The sequence below is a fragment of the Nipponia nippon genome, unplaced genomic scaffold (assembly GCF_047370975.1).
Source record: "Nipponia nippon isolate SJK-2023a ecotype South Korea unplaced genomic scaffold, ASM4737097v1 scaffold_1, whole genome shotgun sequence".
Classification (NCBI taxonomy): domain Eukaryota; kingdom Metazoa; phylum Chordata; class Aves; order Pelecaniformes; family Threskiornithidae; genus Nipponia; species Nipponia nippon.
Genome location: NW_028262290.1, coordinates 43,783,368 through 43,807,987, shown reverse-complemented (window position 1 = coordinate 43,807,987; position 24,620 = coordinate 43,783,368). Strand labels below are relative to the sequence as shown.

The window sequence follows — 24,620 nt, the reverse complement described above, 5'->3', positions numbered from 1 at the left end:
GCCAGGGGAGGTTTAGGTTGGACATTAGGAAAAGGTTCTTCACCCAAAGGGTGGTGGAGCATTGGAACAGGCTCCCCAGGGAGGTAGTCACAGCACCAAGCCTGACAACATTTAAGAAGCATTTGGACAACGCCCTCAGACATACGGTGTGATTTTTGGGGTTGTCCTATGCAAGGACAGGAGTTGGACGCGATGATCCTTGTGGATCTCTTCCAACTCGGGCCATTCTATGATTCTATGATAAAATTCACACAACGTAGTTTATTGCACAATGTGCTGTGTAGAGAACAGCTCGTCTTCTCCTAAGCTGGTGTGTACGTAACTTTTTGCAAATACTCTGTACACCTCATTGTCCACACACTGCAGCTCAAGGCCAAAACTGTTGAAATGGAAGAGAGGTGGGAAACTAGGCCAGTTGTAAAAAGGCCAGCTGTAACCCTTTAGGCACAGATATCTCAAAGGTAAGTTTTTGATCAAAATGAAACCAGGATACAGGGACATAAAATGAAAATAGGCTTAGAAAGTTGCTTTAACTGAGATTTAAAAGCCAGACAGTAGATGCAACAAACACTGACCAAAAAGGATCTGATAAAAAAAGTTTATAAGACAGAGACATTGTGCCACATGTAAATAAAACCTATGGCAAGAATTTCTGTTTAATTGGTAAAGGAACAAGTTAAGGTAACAGACATAGCTTCTTTCAAGCTACCAAATCTTTATACTGTGAATTCTACATAATGAGATCTCGTGTAATCAACAGGAACTTAAGAAAATCTGTACAGATGTTAAAATCATGAAAGCAAAAAGAAAAAATTGAGGTATCTTGATATGATAATCACAGTACAGTGGAAAACCAAACAGGAGGTAATAAGTTTCTCACAGTTATGATTTTTGGTTAGGAGGCATTAAAATCTAAAAAAGGCTACATATTAAGTTAAGAAAATTAGTTTCAATTGGGGGAAAAAAAAAAAAAAAGGCTGCTTTTACATATACCTATACCCTATACATATATGGACAAAAGGGCTGTAAGAATGCCAGGGCCTCCACTGTGAACTAAAAGATGACTTTTGTTTATACCTGTATAGTAACTAAGGGTATCTGAAAATTATGGCAAAAAAACTCAGAACGCAAAAGAAGAATTTAAATCAATAATGGTCAGTTTTAGACAGGCAAAAAATGGAGAGGAAATAAAGGCACGGATTAATAAAAATACTTGTTAAAGGAGAATCTAGAACTACTTGTTATCGTGAGGAAAAAAAGTTAAAGGCCATATACCAGTGTATACAAAGTACGGATCAGAAAAAGTGAATCAGAAATATCTGTCCACCCTTCTCCACAGTATAAATAAGGTTCAAAACAAGGTAAGGTAAAAAAACCACCTTTCATACAGTTCTACAGCATAGTTGCCAAGTGGCATACAGTTCAAGTCACAGATGCTGAAAAACATTATGAAATTCAACAGTTTTCAGGCAGGCTTAAAATGAGGGAGAAAGAAGACAGAAGTAAAAGTCTTCACATCCTGAAATATTCATAATCTTCCATACAACAAGTTTGCCTATTACTAAAGTAGGCATAGGGCATGAGGTACAAGAGATAACTAAGAGCTCTCGCACAGTAAGTTAGAAGCCATCTTCTAAGCAATTTTTACTACTTCATATGCTGTTTACAATTTCATTTCAAGTCTGATTTTTAAATCATACTGTATATCCTCTGGGCAGAACAGATACCAAATTAAATAGAAACTGGTAGCTATCAAATATTCTTCCCTACTTTTACACAGTTATATATCGCTGTTTCTTATTGTTGACAAGAATAGGTAAAACTTTCTATCATGAGCAATGATTTAGATTGTAACGTTTATTTCCTAATACAATATATTTTTATCATTTATTAGTAGTAAATATATTACACTTAATAAGCAAACACTCTCCATCAAGTACTGCCACTCTGCTTTTCTGGTAAGGCAGGTTACTGTCTGTCTAAAATTAATAACAAGACAAAGCTTGGATAATTTTAAAGCAGATTTTTCATGCCCATTTTGCAGGACATCTCCCATACAGTATTCTCAGTGTGGCTTTGGATGCATCAATCTCACAACTACAGAGGTTCAGAGCCTTTATAGCTCTGCCCAGATCTTAATGAATTTTGAGAAGGATTAATATCCCATGTTCCCTCTTCCTCCCAGCCAAGAGGCTTATGGTGAACCTTGAAGAAGATTAATGTTCTAACCACATTCCCATTCCTCCCTCAGTTTCTTCTGAATTACTGCTCAATATGCTTCAAGCAGGCATCATAAAAAACTGCTTTAGTACAATACTGCAATACTCCTTTATACAGTTTTCACACCTTGGTACATCTAAAGTCATGATAGCCTATTTGCTAATCTTCCACCATACATGATGGTTTTATCATTCCCCTGACCTCCCAAAGAAGTACCCAATGCGTTTTCACAGCCTAACACAGAGCCTATGGTTTTGAAAGCTTTAAAATCTTTGATAAAATTAACTGTAGGTATAAAGATAGTGATATTCTTAAATCTGATACACCTATTTAATCTCTAAATAAATTTCTAAGTTTTTCACAAAAGATTCTACTATCATTGTAGCCTTTTTACAAGCAGGGAAGAGCTAGAAGAAGTGGGGAATAGAGAAGCATCTTTTTCAAGATAAATCTGCAGGCTAAAAATAAAACCTCCATTCTGCTTAGATCCATGTTTAAAGAACTTTAAATACTAAATTCCTCCCCCAATCCCGTAATAATAGGTGCCATCAGGTATGGAAAGATTTATTTTCTTCTTGCAAATCAGCTCAGGATCACTCTCTCTAGACAAACTTTTCAGTCTCTAGCCAAATATTATAGCTCCAGTTGGCCAATAAAAGTCTCTGCGTGGAGTACAGCTTTTAAGAGTATTTCTGAAATATGGGCTTCCCTTACAGAAGACGCGCCACCCAAACAAGCCAGTAAAGATCTAAATAATTAATTTAAAAGCAGAAACACTGCAATAAACTTGCTTGCTCTGCATATTAATACATCCTTCAGAATCAAAGGGGAAGAGAAGGTAGCACTAACAATTCTTTTCATGTCTAAGTAGGAGTATTTTTTATAAAACTCCTGGAATATAAAAAGCTTACTCCAGAAGAATTAAATCTGTTCTATCAGTGTATACTAATTTCACCAGACCAAAGCCAAAATTAAGAATCTTCAAGACCACAAAATCAGGGATGGGATGAAGAAAGAAGATAAAATATCAACAATGAGAAATGTGAGACCAGGTACCACCACCTTTCACTTCCTCTACCTTAAGTAAAGCACAAGCACAAAGACCATAATTACTTTATTAAAAGCACAAAGACATAATTACCAGTAATCACTACAGCACCCTTTCATATCAAATCAATGTTAAGCATTTAACAGATATCAGTCTTGCTGACTTTTATAAGATCCTCTTAACACCTCACAAAAAAGTGGTTTTAAAGCACTTTCAGTTTCAGCTGCTAAAACCAGAATCCTCACACTCTTCAAGGAGCACAAATGAAAACCTCCCACTCCTAGCTGAACTCGCATCGATATCCACTCTTCTCCATATGACAGTCATACGATTCCCAGACCCCTAATAACTCAAAGTCCTATTTACTAAGTCAGCAGTAACTGCTAACAGGTGGTAGACAGAGGAAGAGTCTACTGGACTCAGTCCTTGCCTTAAATCAGACAGTATGTCAAGGTCAGATTATTCAGGCTAACTTTCCCCCTCTTCACAGGTCAGGAGGCCAAGGGGGAAAACCAAAAAACCCTGTACTATATGCAAGACTTAGCACTCTTCTCTGAATTCAGCTGTACAGTATTAAAAACCAGCCAGTTCAAGCGCTAAATATTTTTTTGGATCACATTAAAGTTGTAACCGAAATCAGGAAACTTTATTACCAAGACACCATGCTAAAAACATACATTACTATTCATTTTGTGCTCAGTGCTACACATAACCATCCCCCACTCCCAGCCATTAAACGTTTAAATAATCTTTAGAGACATGAAAAAATATTTAACGCCTTTAAATGTAAAAATTTTAAAAGGAAAATGAGGGCAGTATTTCCTAACATGAAGAAAACCAATCAGTCCAGCGACTGAAGGCATTGTGTCACTTTCTTGAACACACAGCTGTTCCTACAGCGTGCACACTTGATATCTTACTGACCATGTTGCAGTGAACTGGTTCCCCCATCAATATAATACAGAAGTAATCAAACTGGAATTCTGACAAGTTTGCTTTCTATGCAAGTAAAAGCTAGCACTCAATAATAAGAGACCTGAATTTCAGGAAAAGGAAGCTTAGTTTTATTAATTCCTCACCAGTTGTTTAGACATATAAGATGAAACAGAAGCTTGGCAAGGTGCTTTTAAAAATTATGCTGCTAATTTTCTATTTGGGTTAACAACGTTCCAAATTCACAAATTTTTCTGTTTGCAGGTTGAGGCAGACTGAAGACACTGAAAATAAGGCAGAGCATAAAGGCGTGGGTCCAAAGCAACCAGATTGCTTTTGGTTTGCAAATGCTGTAAACATACACATCCATACAATATGCTTTTGAAAGAAGCTTTGAACATACTGAAGAAGCAAGCACATTTCAATACCTACCTTGAAACTTTGAGACAAAGGCTCTGAAGAATACATCATCACTAACATGCCATTCTTAGTGTCTTTTGAACAAACTATTTCATAATTTATATCAAGCCTCCCCTCTGACATACAAAAAGGTTAAGAATACAGTAAGAATTTACTTACCACAGCAAGTTGTGTTCGTGATGCTACTGTATGAAACACTGCAGGCATCATGAGAGATTCTTCTACTTTCAATTCCATCTCATTCTCTGCTGAAAACGTGGTTTTGGGGATAGCTGGTGGACGTTCACACAAGATCATTTCTTTGTTGAATAAAAAAATTGGATTGGTATCCTACACTCAAAAAGAAAATGAAACCAAACACTGAGTAAAGGCAACATACTGTTCAATCACCAATTATTTCATCATGTGGGTAACGTGTCTTAAGAATACATTAAAATCTACATGTACAAGCTGAATACATAAACATCTGCTTCTCAAAGCAAAGAAATGCAGCAAACAGTACACTACAGAAAAATACTTAAAAATCCCTTAGTAAAACATCTTTTTCTTCCCCTATAACAGTTTAGACAAAGAATGCAGTGTGCACTTACTGTTCCAGCACTGTAACTACACACTCTTCTGTCTGGTGCCATACATTCTCCTCCATTGACAACCAGTACTTGGTGCTGAATGGCAATCTTATACTTTGTTTGAATTGCATGTTTCAGATCAGCCACACTGGGAAAAAAAATGGGAAGAGAAGACGACACTATCAGCCTATTTGTGTCTCTCATTTTACATATTCCTGTAATAGAGTCAGGAAACTTGTCTGTGTCAAAGCAGAACTTTTTTTAAAGAACTATTACTTTTTATTCTGCACAATGACATATTTTTAAGTTTTGTAAGTGCTATAATGTGTTGCATTCTGGATATCCAGCTAATAAGCTATCAGCTAAAAGAAGACAGCCTCTGCATTACTGGTAAGTCATCAGCAATCTTTTTCCAAGAAGATCTGATAGGATGCTGAAATTCCGGATTAAATCACATCAAGTATTTAGGATAATAACTGTAAAAGTCATATGTTCTTTGAATATATACTTTATGAACAAACAGCTGACTTACTGAAACCCTGGAAGACGACAACAGTATTAACACTTCATTATGCGTAACAAACAAAATTTCACCTAATCAAATCTGATTTACTGTACATAAAGTGCAGAATAGCAGTTAATAACAGGAAATTAAAGACTCCATATATATGCAACAAATTCATATAAACATTACAGACACTTTTAATGCAGAAACAGTAGATTAATAAACTACCCCTGTTTTCGTTCACCATCCCAAACCTTTAATTCTGGGTGACAACATCTTCACATTACTGCTTATTTTAGACAGTTCTAGACTTCGTCTTGGAGACACAGGCAAACAGCAAATTAAACAAAAATTTACTAACATGATACAGTAACTGACCCAAACTATATAACACACTGGGGTAGTACCTGTGCAAAGGTATTAAAATGCTTCAGAGTATCAAGTGAATAATCAATATAAGCATCACTGGTTTTGATATAACTGGCAGGAAGCATAACAACGTTACTGGCTATATGGTACTTGAAAAATAAAGATCAGTTATCTAAAATAACCATCATTCCGTATGACATCATGGATTCACTACAAACATCTCATGAGCACAAGCTTGTACTTGCTAGCTGCGTTACAGTAAGCATTCACCTGTCATCTCCATGGTCTTTGGGAAGATAGCTTGGCCTGTCCATGTACAAGGAGACAGGCAAAGAACCCAAGAAAGTTAATCTTGCTAGAAAGAGCAAGTCTATATATACAGATATACAGAATAAGAAATTAAACTGTTCAATTGAATGGTCTTGAACTTTGTGTGGTTCAGCCGTTGGAAAGCTTCTTTCTCAAAGAACTATCCAAATGAGTAAAAAGTCAGCCCATACCAGACTATTAGGTGCCTGGTCTGGCAGTTCAGATGCTGTACCTCACTCACCATGATTTAGGAACAGAATGTCTCAATGTACCAGACAGCATACAGAGCTGCTGATACACCTGCAAATGACCCAGTAGGTCCAGAATGGCTGAGATGAAACAATATTTCATGCTCAATAATACCCTGAGTGTCAGTGGGCTTTGCAGAAGAGCATACAAAACCAATCTGTGTAGACAGTCTTAGGGCCCTTCCACCTCAAACGAGTTTCAAAATCCAAATAAACTTGTTGAGTCATGAAAACTACAAACAGGAATTCAGCAGAACGGAAACAGTGCATCCGAGCACAAAATCCATGGCAGAAATCTTTCAACCACAATTACCTGCAACTCATTCATCACTGACAGAATATGAAGACAGCAGGTAAGCTTGGCTCATGATAGGTCCAAGGTGTATGAGCTATCATGACATGATACAGAATTTACTTATTTGATGAGTCCCACATAAGAACAAGGAAAAAGGATACAATACATCCAGTATACCTAAACCTCTCTAAAAGCATCTTTATATTTGCAAGATGCTTTTAACGTGCAGAGAAAAGAAATACAAATAGCAAAGTTATTGGGACTTAAACTGTGATTCTGTAACACTGCTCATGTTTCAGGCAATTGGGCATTCAGAAGTTCATGTTTTACATATAAAATTGATGTAAAACATTTTGGAGCCTTACAACATACGCCAGAACCAACTTTTACCCATCCTGGACATGAGTCAAAAATGTCAGTTCTTTAGCATCCAATCTAAAAATATTACAGAGCACACATTTTCTTCAGGATGAGTATACACTGACAGGAGAAAAAGCAAACTGCAGAATTTCTGCAGTGATGCCAGTCAATAAAAAAATAAACCTTTTACAGAGGAATCCTAAATAAAAGCACCATCCAATAAAAGGTCACAGAAGACCTGAATTCATTCTCATGGTTTTTCAAAAAATGACCAAACATAACACCAGACTCAACTAAGAGCAGGGCATCCTCTGTCACTGCCCCAGAAAGTAAATAACGTCACCACGCTTTCATAGGACCTCAAACACACACAATCACCTGCAAGGCATTGAAAATGCTAATCCAAAAAATCCCCCCAAATTCACTCAAATACATGAAAACCTAGAAGATAACTACATGGACATACTAAAAAACAACTGAGTATCATCTTTCAGTATACAAAAAGTATATATACTCTTTTTAAAATTTATTTAAAAAACAAATAATAAGCAATTAATTAACTTTCTTACTTCTGTACAGCAAGTTCCGTATCAAAAGTAAGGGTAGTTCCAGTGTTGACCAGAAATACATATAGCTTCATGATGATTTCTTTAGGCTTCTGAAGTTTATAACTTTCACTGCTAAAATCATTTAGAAACTGAGGAAAAAAAAAAATTCATTAGTTTCACATATGAGTTATGAAACTTGTTTCACATACAAAAAAAGACACATACATGCTTTTGAAAAAAATACTTTTAGGTATATGGTGGGTGAATACATCAGCTCTCATATTCCACAGTTCTTTATCCATTACTAAACATACAGATGCTCCTCTGACCTCTGCGGAGGTAAGCGTCCACATATGCAGATAGTTAAGAGAACACATGAAAATATACACTGAGGAGAACTAAAAGAAAAAAAAAAAAGACAACTTTTGGTTGCAGAGGCCACCATCCCAGATCATTACCTGGCTTCTCTCAATTATAAAATGCATTTTTAAAGCCCCAGATAGAGTTATTTCCAGACATCTTTTCTAGATTTTACAAACAGCAGCATGATCTATGCTGCTAGTATTCATTCCTCAACTTACAGCTACAAAGTCTATCTGCTCACTACTATCCCTATCCATAGTTTTTTCACTCAGACATATGGAAGCATTAGCAAAAATTAAAAATAAAAACACCCTAAGATTATGTAGATTTTCTTTTTCTCTCTCTCCATAATTAAGTAATAGTTTTAAAAAATATTTTCCTGTTTCCAGCACTAGCTAAATCTGTAGCTACTTTCTTCATCACTAATAGTGAATATGGAGTGATCAAGAGAGACAGTGCAGTCCAACACATTGGACACATTTTCAGTCCTGTGCCCTACAAGCATCTGGATGAGTGACTATAAGCACGTGTTTTTCCAGTATACATAACAGAAGAAAAACATTGAACTGCTTTGTAAAACATGGAGATTTAATCTGAGATTTTATCACTGAAATACTCCATACTTCTGAGCCTTTTTCTCTTCTCGTCCACAGGAGCTCAGAAGTTTAGGAATGATTTCCTTCACACTAACAAAGCTGCTGCAGAAGTACAGCTAGCACTGCAGTCACTAATGACCTGAAATTTTTTTGAAGTGGAAGGACTTATGAAAAGTTAAGCTGGAAAACTTTTAGCCACTCAGCGATATTCTTATATCATTATAAAAAAGATTTTTTGGATTAAATTACTTCACAGGAAGTATAAGAAGTCCCTCTTTCCCTGAAATATGAACAGGATACACACACACGGTCTACACAGCTAATGGTATTATTCTAAAATGACTCTGAATTTGCATTTATCTCTCTGCCTACACAGAGAAAAAGTGACAAACCATAGAGAAAAATAACAAAAACGCCATTAAAATGGGGAAGGGGGAAAGGTTTTACCACACTAAGAAGCCCAGAAAGTCAAAAGAGCTTTCTTTCAAGAGAGTGGCTTTCCACCCACTTTTAAAGTATTAATTATAGTACATAAACTAGTCAAAACAGGCATTTTCACAAGGCTTCAGAAATAGAACCACATCAAATAAAGAAGCCCCAGTTAAATAATTTGATCTGAATTGACTTTTGTTGTCCTTACACTAGAACTCTACTCTACTCAGTGGCACCAGTTCCAATTTATATTGGGAAAAGAAGAATATACTCTATAAACAAAGTTATTAGATAGACAAAAACTGCTAAACACCAAGAACAAGCTAGCAATAATTAATTAGTAAATTCTTTGGCCTAGGTTTCAGAATTAATCAGTCTCACATGTAGAGAGACTTCTTTTCACAAAGGGTATATTTGTGACTGTGGTCCAGGTAGATTAGAAACAAATGTGTTAAATAATATAATGCTTAAAGCAAGCACCATGGAGCACCCACCAAAAAAAGCTCCTTTCCACCTAAGCAGAGTAAGAGGCTTGTATAGTATCTAGTTTTCATATGAACATTACCTTTTAAGCTCAAGCAATATTTAAGGGAGAATTTGTCCAGAAACCTCATGTATAAAGTGAAATTTTGATCAAACATTTCCCCCTCCATACCTTAACACTAAAGAAAAAACATTATCAAGATCAAAAATATTTGACAGCATCAGCAGTCTCAAACTTTTTAACTTCAAGTAAAGAAAGAATTACCTTCAGGCACTACACAAAGCTGCCACCTTCTTCAAATTCAAGAGGAGAATAAACGTGCACATTTGCTTTACTTGATTTTTGGCAACAGAGCAGCATGGCTGTTCAAAGCCAGAGAAGATCTGGAAAGAAAAGATACAGAATACAGGTATTATTAAAATGTCAGGATTTTATGGTCATCATTGCATCTAAGCCAGAAACCTGTGTATGTCAATGCCAGGAAGAATAATTATGTGGTAGTATTTCTTTCTTAATTAACAATGCTCTCCAGTTACAAGTCTGCTCAAAACTGCTACATACCTGAATATTTTTGCCCATAGGTTCAGTTCAACCATTAGCGATATTCTTCAGTATTTACAAGGAGGCAAAGTTAGTTCGCTAAACAGAACTGCTTGTATTTCCATTAACTGAAAGTATTTTTCAGAACTAGTGCAGAATGCTGATGAGATGATGCTAAGAGCAATACAGAAAGTCATAACAAAATGTAATCTATCCAAAAAAATCCAGTGTAGAAAGCCACACGTTATTGCTGTTGAATGAACAGCTTTATCCTGCAGCTATATCCAACAGATTCCTTCAGGAATCAGCATCACCTTCCTTACCTGAAACAAGGTAACCTTATTTGTTAAACCATTCACCTACTTTAGAATTTTTTTTTTTCTTTAAATAAACTGAATATGTTACTATTCCCAGCTGCTTGTCACTGGCATCCTTGCCAGGGGCTTCCTCACCCAGAACTGCTGTTTAAACTAGAATTGAAACTACAACAATCAAAATGAGTCCGATCAACAAAGGTGGTCTCTTTAGGCCACCCTAGTTCACTTTAACTGTTGTCAGTTAAGTAGCAGTGCCAAAGGAGAAGAAGCCCTTGGCAAGGAAGGCGGTGATGAGCAGTTGGGCTCAGGGCAGTCAGACAAGTGCACAATCAAACTCCAAACTGCAAACAAACATTATTTCTATCATGTTAATGCCCTCGCAACCTTTCTGAGAAGATGATCAGGCACTATAAAGGGTGATAATCCATTACTAAAAATAGGTTTGCTGAAGCATGAAAACCTTTAGAACGTGTAAATCATTTTACACAACCCATGCTACTAATGGTAAATCAAAACCACTTCATCCCAAATTTGAAAATCTTATGATAAAGGAAAAAAATATACAACTATTAGAAGTATTTTACACGCACAGAACAGATAGCACTTTATTAGGCTGTTATTTGAGCTATTATCCTCTTCCCTCCTGTCCATTCCCTCTTTCCTCCTATGCAAAATGCACACACGTCACCCTGTCAGAAGCAAAGGTGCAATAAAAGGGAAAAAAGCAATGTGTTTAAGTACCACCACTGGAAAACCAGTAACTGAAGTGTCCTCTTCCAGTTTAGCTATCAGCAGTCAGCAGTTGTACTTGAGCAAAATTAATTTATGAACACTTGCTTTAAATCAAAGTAATGCACATTAGCATTAATAACAAGAAACTACTGAAACACTTCTGCCACAAAGTAGGATCACAGCACTATAATCTCTGTTCTTCCAATTCCTTTGCAACCATGAAGTCAAAAAACAAGTCTTATTTCTTCCACTCAACATTTCAACAAACAATCCTGGGGGAGCAGAACTACACTCATACAGGCAGGACAAATTTGAATTATGTTACTCTTTAAAGAAAAAAAAAAAAAAAGTAGAATTCACCCACTCCCAAGGTTGCCACAAATTTCAGTGAGTACTTCCAGGAACAGAGGAATCGTGTAAAGCATGGTTTCAGAAAACACATGCATTTAACACTGAGCTCTCCTGCAGATTCACTGGTGCCCAATAAGGGCAGGCTGCAGCCCTCCCTTCAGCAGAAACCATGTCAAGTGCCTCTCTCCAGCTACCTGTTTTCACAACACTGGAAGAAACTGAATTTTGAGAGCTCTCCCTAGTCTTGTATCTCCGGACAACATCTGGCTGAGTTTGGCCAACAAAGTCCAAGATTAGTTAAAGGGCGAGATGCGTGAAAACCAGTCACAGTTGCCTAAGTCTCTTTTCTTTCAAAGGCCAGGTTACAGCAGACTATTACAAGCAAGGTCAGCTACATATCACAAATTAGCCTTTAAGTTTGTTCCCAATGTTCTTGAATGTTATGATTCAGCAGTAACACAAGTTTTTAACATAAGTTGGGTGTGAAAGTCAGCCACCATCAAGCTTCAACAGAATATATCCATAAATGCATACATTTTATTCTTCTTCTATTTATTCTTCTGTCTTCAACATTATGGCCATTATGAGAATTTCAGGCTTTTTTAGCATTACACTGTTAGTGTTACAACTTTCAAGCTTTTTAGTGTTACATTGCTGAAATTACTTTAATTCATTTTAATAGAGGTTGAACAATTACAAAATTTGGTAACTACTGAAGACAGAGCTGCTAACTATGTAATCAGACTGTAACAAAATGACTAATCCACCCAGATTATTTGTTTGAACTGTGTGACCTGCAGCACGAGAGCAGATCCATGCTCTCCTATAAACTAGATCCTTCAAATTATGGGATGGTAGCTTGTATGATCAACAGCCATGAATTATTAGTTACACCATTAAAAAATTAGCTGAAAAATTTGAAAAGGAAATTTCTGTAGGAGCTGCCAGAGTAGACAGAATATGGTAGACATGAACATAAAAAAAAATAAGGTGACAAAAATGAAAGTAAGAATAGCATGAAGTAGAAAAAGCTTACAGAATTAATTCGGAAGATGTATATTTTGTTACATTAGCTAACACCAAAACCAGCCATGAATATATTATGCTGGTTATAACACTATTTACTGGTCTACATTGTGTTTACATTGCAATGCAATTACTACATCTGCTTCACTTCATGAAAGTATTGCAAGCGTTTTCTATCCAATATAAACTCTTCAACAACTGAGTACTTCTGAAGTCTGTGTTTATCGATACTTTCAATGCATGTAGTTTAGAAGTTTTGAAATGTATCTTACTTAGTTCAGAACATGCTCATTGCTACATCTGTAAAAGAAAATGAATGCCTGTTTACAGACCTTTCCTTTTCGTAATTACAGTATGGGCATCATGGGTTCCACAGCACTCTACAAATAATCCTATGGCTACATTAACCATTCATTTCTGCCATTAAGTGCAGAATCCCTGCTCCATTATCCAATTCTGACTGTTCCACTGTTTCATGGTACAATTCTTTCCAATTTCATAAACTCAAACACTGAAATATAGCATTCACGGCAGGACAAAGACAGAAATCAATATTTATGCTGTTTGGGTTTCAAGGGGCATTATCAACTTCACTACAAAGTCATTAAGTTTCCTCTACGATATCCCAATATTTAAGTTCATGCACATGTTTTTGACATCTCATTTCCCATGCCTCCTTTACAAACTGGTTTACAAACTAAACTTAAGCAAACAAAGTTATTAATACATTTTTCTTTAACTCCCTGAAATTTAAACTGAATTATGCCAAAGTCATAGCTTTCCTTTAAACCCAGCGGTTTAAATTTCCATCTTTTACATCAGCAACACACCAGCAGCATAAGGTACCTTGCCTTCTGTGCCTGGGGAAGTACTGCTTCACATCTATAGAGTAAGTGCCATACTTATCAATGCTTCATCTCCCAGGTCAGAGGGCCAAGAGGCCGAAGCTTGTTCCCCCCCATGTATTATCTCCAGGTTGGAAGCAGCTCAACTCTGAAAGCAGACAGACAGAACTAGCTTAACTACCTAAGCACGGCAAGACTCTCACTGTTCACTCAGAAGCCTGCAATTCCACATTGCCAATTATTAGACATTCACATAGTTCTGTATGAACATCATCTCTACGCTGCCAATAAAGGAAGTTTCTCTTCTTTTACTGCAGACCAGCTGAGGCTACACTGCAGGTAACAGATAGTGCCTCCAATATGAGTCATAAATGTTACCACTGATTACAAGGGTCAGACGTCTCACAGGAGATCACTGCAGAATTCCTGCTTGTCAAAAGGTCAATTCATCTGAGGCAAAGGCTGACAAGTCCATCACATGCTTAAAAGACTCAAGTGCTATTCCTCATTCACTGAATATCTGGAGAACATCTCCCCTCAAGGAGAATATACCTTTATTACCTCTGGAGATGGAGAGCCAACTTTGGGGTGCATTAACATCTTATTAAGCTGTGCTTCATTTCCATACAGCAAATCTTAAGGTTCGCCTTTGAGATGCTGCAGTTCCTGTGATTTAATTTTTCTCTCCTTTTAGAGCAGGATTTCCTGTTTGACTTAAGCAATTCTACAATAAACAAAAGGTACAAGACTAGCACAGAATGTTCCTTCCAATTAATTTTTTTTTTCTTCTACAAACCTGTCTTCTACCTCTATTTCCTTTGTTTTCTTCAGGTACCCTTCTCAAAAAATGCTCTCTTGCTCCGTCTTGCACACCTCACCTCATAAGCAAAGGATTTTATAGCACGTAAATCCTAGTATCAAAGGAAAACAAACATAGAGACTAAGCTGAATTTAAGGAAACAAACACCCTCTTTCATGTCAGTTGTAAGATCATCTCTAAAAGTACACTTCAAGGACCTTCCTTCAATGCTGCAACCAATGAATCTAACCAAATATATCTTAATTTTGCAGAAGATTACTACCACCACCAGAAGAACAGAGAGAATGACCTCATTATGAGGGCACACATTCTTTACTAATGCTTTTAGCAACAGAAATGGCTTAGTTTCTAAAACACAATGCAAATGCATACTCTTATCTGGACAACCAAGTGTTGAAAGGAAACATGCTTTAAAAGGCACTTAAAAAACTTAAAGTAAAACTTTAAAAAAAAAAATCGTAAGCTACGTGATGAATAAATAGTAGGCCTCCTCCTGAGCCAGTTGCAGAGAATAATTTCATCCCCTGCTCCTCCAAAATAAATTTAACCAGAAGACCACACCTAATAACCGAGATACATGTTACTCCAGGTAGAGATCCTGTCTCCCATTACCACCTTATATCAAAGCCTACAAACCTCATGTTCAAGCCACACTGTAGTCTTAAAGAAAGGCTGTCAATCCCTGACATCTGTAAGGTGCCATCTGGAGCTCTATTTATACTGTGTCGAGATGTGCATCAGGCACAGAGGCGGTTACTTAATTACAGTATCTCCAACAGTCACCGTGTTGTTAGCAGCTCTCAAACTCAGCTGCTGGTCAGTAAAGCAAGTCTTCTCCACCCAACACAGGAACAAAGCTGCAATTCTGCAGAGCGACCAGGAAACGTGTCTAAGCCCCTACTTCCCACTTCCCAATTCACTAAAGAGGAATTTCAAAACTCAGTAATTCAGTATACAGTAATTCATAGTACAAGAGGCTTCCCCCCCCCCCCCCCTTTAAGATAAATCATTTTACACAATACCAACTTAATACTTAAGAGTTATATATGACCACCATATTTAGAGTTTCTCCTGCAACTCTGAATTACATGGAAACTCTTCATTTAGCAAAGTAGGTACAGCAACACCTTCACAGATCCTCAACAACATCAGCAGTGGAACAGCAGGAGATCAAAAGCAACTGCATCTGGGCAGCTAAGAAAACATTATGCATTAAAGAGTAGCTTTGAAATTGGTGTGGCAGCTTCTTGCAAGTTCAGACACAACTTATATCATGAATTCTAGGAAAGCAATAGTTTCAGACATGTTTATGAGACAACAAGCGCATTATTAAGCATTGTGTCATGATTCCATATGTATATTTCAGATCTGAGGGTTAGCATCTATTTATACTGCTCTTTTCACTAATTTGAGGAGCTGCCAAAACACAATCCATATAATGGATCAGACAAAAGTGTTTCTCCTCCAACAGTAAAAAAAAAAAAAAAAAAAGAAACCAAAACTCTACCACATTTTCCAAGAGCCCACATCTCTTACCTGACAGAAAGTGAAATTTCTGTGCCTCAGGTAACAGGTACAAGTCAGAAAACAAACGAAGGGTTTCTGGCATTCTTATTGCTAGGAAACAGCCACAGCCTGTAGAAGTACCCTTACTCGTCTTTGACAAAGTTAACTGAAGGTTTTGTCAGCTTTTTTTTTTTTTAAAATGTATAATTTTGCCATTTCAAAAGCATTTCTAGACTACAAGTCTTCCTCCAATTACAGAGATTAATACATGCACTTTGCAAAGAATGGTGCTCTTGGGCATGTGGAGCTTCAGGTGGTTTTATTCAAGTTACTGACTGACTCCATACTGGTGGGAAGGTTCTCCCTGTAGACATATACTCTTTAAAAATAATTAGCATGTAGTGCAGTGTTTGCAAACAATTCTGCAAGAAACAGCCAACAAAAATTCCTTTATCTCTTACATCAAAACTCAGACAAGTCGGCACCAATGCTTCTTTCACTAACACTCTCTCTCTGGTTAACCAAGACCACAATCACCTGAATACTGGTTAAAGTAAGATCACCAGACTCATGAATCCCTTTCCTCAGCCAGTTGTTCTTCTGCTCCTCTCCCTGCACGACTTTCAGTGGTGCAACTTTCCATACTTCTATGGAGTAAACCAGATTACTTTGCTGTAACAAGCTAGAAACAGCGTACTTCCCCAGGTTACTGCTAGCTTTAATTAGTTCCATGATCCAGTTCACTATGCAGCCCCACAAACTGTTACACTACAACTAAGGCTGGAAAGAGGCTGATGAATACAAGGGGGTACTGAACGTCAGCACCATCATCCAAGAAGACAAGTGAAAATTTCCAGAAGACATCATTCACATTCCTAACTGCCCATGACATCATCAGTTATTAATAGATAACCTCTTATAAATGGTAACCTATTAAAAAAAAAAAAAGCCAGTATCGTCTTAAAGCGCAGGCTAAGATAACTCGGAAATGGGCAATTACTACATATGCAACCAAGGACAGAGTTTCTCAAAATATAGACTATGAGGCCACTTCTCTTGCCTTCCCCTCTCCAGATACACCATCGTAATGCTACAAGGTTTTTTAAGGTGGATAGCACAAGGTAACTCGGCCAGACCTACTTTATAGGATGAAAGCATAGAAAGACTGATTAAATGGCATTTATTTCACAGGAATGGAAACACTACAGATAGAAGAGAAAGATTGACAATAATGAAATGTAAGACAAGTAAAGATCCTTGTGATTTAGTCTGATTGCCTACATAAAAGTAACAGGTTCTTCCTTAATTAATTTCTATTCATAAACAATAATTTTTTAGAATAACATTGAAGTTTTCCAGTAATAAGGAAATCCACCACCATCTTGGTAAACTGTTCAAATGATTAGCAACTTCCAAACTTATTTCAAATTTTTCTTATTCGTATGGGTGTTTGTAAATTTAGCATTTGAACTTTTATGATCTAAAGACGGAATTTCTCTAATTTCTCATTTTTAAGTTCCTTATAATTAACATGTTACCTATGAACCTCTTCCTATTTATCTATATTCTTTTTTTCAGTGGTATCTGAAACAGACAAGTAAAGGACCATCAGTGATGTGCAGAGTCAACATAACCCTCACCCTCCCTATGAATACATATTCAAAAATCATGTCTAGATTTTTGGCAAGTCAGCTTACTACTCTATTTGCATGTTACATAGTTACAAATCACCTTCAGATCTCTACTGGCATCAATCCGAAAGAAAATAACAGCCATGTTAGAGAAATGAGAAGTGCTGCAGAATGGGTTTGAAGAATATTAAATTTTATCTTATCAAGAAGGTGTTTAGTAATTTTCAACTGGCCTTCTTTACCTTTCTGCAATAGATATTTGGTAGCTTAAAAAAAGCTAAAAAAGTATACTAATAAATCCCGTTATGGAATATTACCAGCTTAAGAACTACACAACCTCACAAAAAAAACCCAAATCACAACCCATAACTGTTGATATACTACAACTGTATTCCTACCTTCTTGAACCCTGGTTGTGCTGTTTGCAGCCATAACATGCATGTGAAATTGCTGTTATATTACATCTGCTTTTTGAAATTTATAAGTATTTTATCTTCGAGTCTTTCACATAACATAACTAAAGTTTACACATTACACCCCCTCTTTTCTTCAGACAGAACTAAGAATTTTGAGTCATATTTTCATTTTTTGTTTAAAGAGTATTCACTGGGTTTGAATCAAGTCTCTTTCCATCTGTAGACAAGTATTTGTAAAGAATATTTTTAATTACAATAGACAAATAAGTCATCTTGAGTTTACTAGCAGAATACTTGCAATATAGCATAAGCATAATATATTAGAAGAGAGCTGCTAGTCCAGTTACACAATGCATTCTTATATAAGAATCTCCACTTCATCTGAATTTAATAAAAATACACACTCTGGAGGATGGAAGGAAAAGTATATAAATAAAAACACCATTTTGTCAGTACGAACTGTCTACCCTAGGCACAACTACATTAAATAAGGGTCAAATAGCCGTACTTTTGACATACCAGCACAGCTACTTGGCATCAACAAACCCAACATAGAATTTGGAGATAAACCACTGACATTTAGAGTCCCTGCAATATCAGGAAAACACCACCATTCAAATGAGGAAGAGCAAAAATTGCTGCAGCCATATCTACAATATACATAATAGACAAAAGAGCATATTTTACAGAATGTAGCATGAACATATTCAATCAGACAAAACAGTAGCAGATCAGTCAGTTACAAAAGAGAACCTAAACACCAAATCAAAATAAAATTTTGGAATTTAGGAGCAGCTACCTCAAATGTACAAAGAAATTGGATCTCAGCAAAGTGCCACTCTTAAACAGAATTTATATTTTAGCTTTGTTAAGAGTGGTCTGATTTTTTCAATCCATGATGGAAGTAAAACTTTCCCTTTAATTAGTTCTTGAATGCTGCTTTCTAGCTCTGAAACACACATTGCTTTCAATCTGTTCAAACTGAAAACAGCATACTGGCCTTTCAAACACATCTTCAAGAATAATAATGAAGATTGATGTATTGTGTTACTATCATACAGACACTAGTTTCATCTAATTCCTCCAAATAAAAGGAACAGGCAATTGAAATACTGAACACATTTCCCCACCACCAAAACTTTCCTACTCTCCTGATAAAGCAAAAATACTGTTTCAAAAATAAGTCTTAGGAGGTAAGAAAATATGAGCTATTTCATAACAAGAAAATAAAAGCGTGTTCTGAAGTCAGAGACCCATTAGGACGTTCCATAAGCAGAGCTGCTCTCAAATATTTGCACATCAGTCTGCTTATTGGACCTATGGCACTACACAGCAAGAGAGATACAGGACATTTGAAACCCTACTAGTCAACAAAGCAGTTTTACATTTTACATTCAATCACCAGGTAATCAACACAGGTCAGAGAAATTCATATAATGCTTAAGTCATTTCACATAGAAAGCAGGCTACCACATTCTACAAGAGCTAATTTTCTAGATGCACAAACTACTAGAGATTTATATATAGCACACTGTAATCATTTCACCTTGATGCGATAAAGGCAGCAGGCCCAGCTGCAAAATCTGCTCCCAAAAGAAACTGTCAACATCTTGGATGCACATAAAAAGCTACATTAGCTGTTGCTTGAGCTGGTAGTTTGAGCTCAGAACCCTACTGGAACCACTGACGGCAAACCTGAAGAACAAAAGGAAAATACACACCTGGAGATGGACAGAAGACAAGCGAGAACTCCCCTGACATCCCAGGTGGTTCTCCTGACCAGCCAACAGTAGCCAGCCCCATCTGAATCTCTGAATGAAAATTTTGTATCAATAAATTTGTTTTGATATTTCTATTGATAAGTGCCAACAATTTAGATTTAGATATTATTAATGTATTATTAACAATTTAGTTATGTTCAAATCCCATTAGAAAACACATCAAAAAATTATATCCACTTCCAATCCTGCTTACGAATGGGGATAGAAATAGCTGATAGGTGGCTATGATGTCTTCCAACTTCTCTTCCAACTGAACTCAAAACTAAATTAAAAGCGGATCTGCAATATGAATAAACTCATAAATAGATAAGTGACTTTCACTATAACCACAGAATCCTAATTAGCTCACTAAAATCATTGTTAGCAATTTCTCTATCACCATTAATCATGCTGTAGGCTTTTTACAACAAGGAATTCATGTAAGGATCTTTTAATTTGTACACTGAAATCATTACTACGACAAATCAGCTACAAAATACACACTTTGTAATTCTAGCAATTAGATTAGTAATTTACATATTAGTGATACTTTTTTTGCCTGTTTGGTATCAGTGCATTCAATCAGGTCCTGCAGTATAATACAATATTATTATGTAAGCTGGCATCTTGTAATCAAGTGTTCACAACTTGATAATACTGATTATCAACTCTGCATCAGAATGCTAACTATCAGTAGAGTCCTTGAAAGTAGTAGGGTATTAAAAATTTCTTCTCCCCCACCTTCAGAACTCTTCACATGATGTCATTGAGCTATGGACCGAAATCAGGAGCACAACTTTCTTGAGCAATACGCATATGCAGAAGACAACGCATGACTGCTTGGACACTGTCCAAATGACTCTGAAGTAGCTCATGCGATGGCTGCATATGCACGCTACAGTGTTTCATTTTGACTTACTTCACTTTACCACAACATGCGAATGAACCCAACCTGTGCAATAAAAAGTCTCAAGACCTTTACACCACTCTAAGCCAGCCTTCCACAGAAACTAACTGCTAGCTTAAAACCAAATAAAGACTTAAGGACACACTGATAACAACCTACCCTACAGGACAGCATACAGAAAAATTCTTTCAAATACTGTAACTGCCACTCTCTTATCAAAAGGAACAAATCGACATGTGCTACTCATACCCCGCCTCCCAGACACTCACCTCCTACTTAATCAGAATAACTGAGATTCTAAGAAATGTACTAATAGTTTAGAAATTATATTGTTCACCCTTTTTTTTGCTAGACTACGTAACCTTAGCTGTGTTCAGGCAACATGCAGGGACAAACAATGTTTCAAACAGATGCCACAAAAGACCTCAAAATAACCCTTGCCCTCTTCTCCAGTCACACTGCAAGGCTGCTGCATACACTTCTAATTATAAATACAGTAACATGACATGGGGAGAGCGCCAGCCCCTTGAATATGATCTCAGGGACTACTAACCCAAATTTGTGCTGAGCACAAGGCTAGAGCAACACAATACAGCGTAAGATAGGTTTGCTTTTTCTTTAAAATCTACAAAGTGTACAACAATAATACACTTCCAAAGTGCAATTAGGTCTATCTTACACTAATCCCATTATCCCAAAAGATCCCATTTGTATTTCCAACTCTATAACTGGTACAGCTAAAGTCCCTTACCTCTCATTCTTCAGTAAGTTTTCTTTACTACTCCCAACATAACAAAACCATTTTGAGTTCCAGACAGCATTTAGAATAAGTACAAATAGATCCTCTGCACACTTTCATTTAAACTGAACTTAATGATGTTTAAATGTCTAATTTCTTTCTTGTTAATATTTGCTTCTTGGTACTAAAGTTTATGTTAAAACACTAGATAATAGTAAAATCCTTTCTTCATGTGTTTCATCTTCTAAAAACTACCCAAGGTACTAGATATTAAACATTCGTAAAAGCTCACAAATATGCCATAATAGCACGCAAGTTTTCTTTATGGTTGCGAAGTATTTATAGCGTCTAGTATTCCTCACAGTACTTCCCAGCTGTCTGAACTTCAACTGCAAGAAGCATATTTTTCCATCCTCGTTATTTCTCCAGCACCACTGAGGTATCTTTCACCATGCAGTCAACCAAACAACTTCAGAAGTGCAAGTTCTTCCATAAAGCCGATAGCATGAACTACTTCTAACGCACATTTATGTGAGTGGCAGAAAAAAATACTCGACCTCCTCATTCTCTCCCATAAAGAAATAAAGGTGAAAGCTTTAAATACAAACCATGGGGAATGGCTCATGGACAGAACATACCACTTAATTGCTTCAGACAAAAAACAAATTACATAGCAAAAAAAGGCTATGGCTATAAAAGGACTAAACTAACATTTCTGGCTCGCTTCTGAGTATTTCAGGTTCAGACATGATTTTTTTTTCCTGTCTCTAGACGAAGTTAAGTAAGAAACCTGAGTGTTACAAAAATCAGTCCATTTAATTTTCCCAACATTCATATTAGCATTTCTACCTCTGGATCACTGTCAGCCAGAACTTTGGGGGGCACTGGGAAGGAAACGCCAGCACGGATCAACATAACAGCCTGGAAGCGTGCGCGAAAGCAATAAGGAGAAACCGACGGGAAAATTCAGCACACGACATATGCTTCCTCGGGAACAGAAACACGTAAACAACCGAGAAAAAGGCAGAACAACGTTTGTAAACACAACGCTTCTGCCCGGCGCTCGTCCGACCGCTGCCGACGGCGAGCTCGGAGGCGCAGCCGGGCTGAGTCATTCCTTGTAGTAACTTCACCGCGAATCCCTCGCCCTGGCAGCGGAGCCCTGGGCAGGGAGGGAGCACCCCGGCCCGCCCGCCGCTGCCCCGCCACCGCCGCGGCCCCCTACGAGCTGGCAGCCACCGCCCCTCGTCCTCCGCCGCCCCCGGTTCCGCAGGGGTCACCCCGCCACCCCGGGACCGGAGCCAGGGATCCCAGTCCTCCCCCCGCGCCCGCCCTTCATCACCCGCCCCACGGGTGCAGCCCTGCGTCCAGAGCCGGGACCGCCGCCCCTTGCCAAGGCCGCCCTCCCGGTAACGGGGGTCCCTGTCCTCCTCCCGGCTGGGAGGAGCCGAGACGAGAAGCGGAGCGGCGGGGGGAACCCGCGCCTCACCCGGCGCCACTCACCCGAGGGTCCCGCGGCAGCGCCGCGCATCCTCCACCGGCGGCGCGCCCCCCCTCCGCCCCCCGCGCGGCCGAGCCCGGCGGCTTCGCGGGGGCACGCACCGCCTCAGCGGTCACCGCGCCCGGGCGGGGGCGGGGAGAAGCGGCGGAGCTGGCGGGCGGGGAAGGTGGCGGCGGGGCCGGCTGGGGAGCGGGGGGACGGGGAGCCCTGGCGCAGCCGCCGCCGCCGATGTTTGTTATTGTCGTCAGCCGCTTCCGGCGCCAGGGCATGCCGGGAGAGGGCGGCCCGGAGGAGGAACCGCAGGGCGGAAGCCGCAGCGGCGGCGGCGCACGCGGGCCTGGGGCAGGCGGAAGTCGTGCCCTCGCGCTCACCCCGGGAGACCCCGGAGACCGTTGAAGCGCGGGGCGGGGGGAGGTCGTCACCGGCGGCCGTTAACCGGCCCCGCCCGTGGGGGATGCCGATCTGAGGCCTCCCTGGCTCGGAGCCACAGGCCGCCTAGGCCTTACCCCAACACGGGTAACGAGGGGGGCTACCGCCCCCCTCCACATTTAACAAACGTGAAATTCATCGCCGCGGGTGTACTCACCGCCCGGGCCGGGCTCCTCGCCTGCCTCCTTGCAAGGGCCGCGGGGAAGGACTGGGGCCCCTCTGGGGGCTCACAGAGCTTTCGACACAAAGCAGACCGAGAGCTGTAGGGTAGGAACTGGCCTCTTACTCCTGTCCTGAGAAAGTGAAAGTGAACCTTGTGCACGTCACTTTCAGGTTTCTTTTTTTTGTTGTAAGTTTTGTTAGAGGCTTAGCCCACTGAACTTTTCTTTGAGATGAGAACATAGCCACATAACTCAGAGAAGAGCAGATTGGAGAGGGGTGCGAGGAAGAGTGTTGTTTCACTCGGAACTGCGGGTGAGAGTCATGATGCTGGAGTTACAGATATCTTCCAGCAAAGATCCCTTGAGCACAGAGCACAACTGAATCTTACCTTCTCTGTTGCCTCACCATGACCTCTCCTTCTCCTGTAACATACACCATAGGTGGCAGGTCATTGAATATAAGAAATTCAAAGCACAGTGTTGCGGCCAGAATATGAAGCAAGCACATCAGAAGAGGAATGCAAAAGAGAGCACAAGCATCTCATTTTCAGCCTGCGGGACAGATGCATTCAGTAAAATAGCTAGGTTCATTATATAAAACATTTTCTTCGTCTTACCTGAACTTTCCTCTTAGGCCTCTTTAAACCTCATATGCACAGCCCTTCACCTGATACTATTTTTTACTTCTAGTTCATCAGCTTGTAAATCTACAAGCTGGACCAGGCTTATGGTTTTCACAGTAAACTCTTAGTAGCTGCTTCTGCCAGCTTGAAGAGCCTCCAGCCTGTCTGTCGTGTTAAAGACAGTGTTGAAGAGTCACAGCCTGTACCGACAGGTATTTGTTCTTGGAAAACGCCACTGCCATGGGCCTTTGAAAGTAAACACGGCTTCGCTACCCCTAGTTGCCACCTTGTGTCACCTGCTAAACAAGCGCTCTCCAATTTTGCAGCTTGTTGGGAGACTTGTCCTAATTACCCATGTTCTGAAAGACATCTCTGGGACTTCAGACTACAACAGTCAGTGGAGCTGGGAAGACATCGGTACTCTGATGAACAGACATAATATAATAAAAGTTTCTAGCGAAGCAATTCAAGGCAGCTTTGTGTAATATAACACTGATTATGTCAAAGTTAAGTGATGTTTTAGTTCTACAGATGTCAACTTCGGCTTTTTGCATTTCCTAAAATGGTCTTCTTCATAAATTCTTTGCATGTGATGAAGGACTAATCTTTAGTGTGAA

General features: G+C 38.8%; 1 protein-coding gene across 10 annotated transcripts in view; it reads right to left on the bottom strand.

Moving 5' to 3' along the window:
* The window catches only part of RB1CC1 (RB1 inducible coiled-coil 1), an 82,699-nt gene extending 59,644 nt beyond the window's left edge, over window positions 1-23,055 (bottom strand). For 2 of the 10 annotated variants that reach the window (XM_087753382.1, XM_087753418.1), the window contains exons 1-5: window positions 22,793-23,055; window positions 9,964-10,082; window positions 7,846-7,973; window positions 5,212-5,338; window positions 4,781-4,951 (exon numbers count right to left, since the gene is read on the bottom strand). In XM_087753382.1, the coding sequence (XP_087609508.1) occupies window positions 4,781-4,951; window positions 5,212-5,338; window positions 7,846-7,916 (369 nt within the window). In that variant the 5' untranslated portion in view covers window positions 7,917-7,973; window positions 9,964-10,082; window positions 22,793-23,055. Of the gene's footprint in view, window positions 1-4,780; window positions 4,957-5,211; window positions 5,339-7,845; window positions 7,974-9,963; window positions 10,083-13,511; window positions 13,659-19,429; window positions 19,579-19,604; window positions 19,695-22,792 lie in introns of those variants that run through there. The other 8 variants (XM_087753424.1, XM_087753431.1, XM_087753399.1 and 5 more) reach the window with 7 other exon arrangements.
* Between the last annotated feature and the right edge of the window lie 1,565 nt (window positions 23,056-24,620).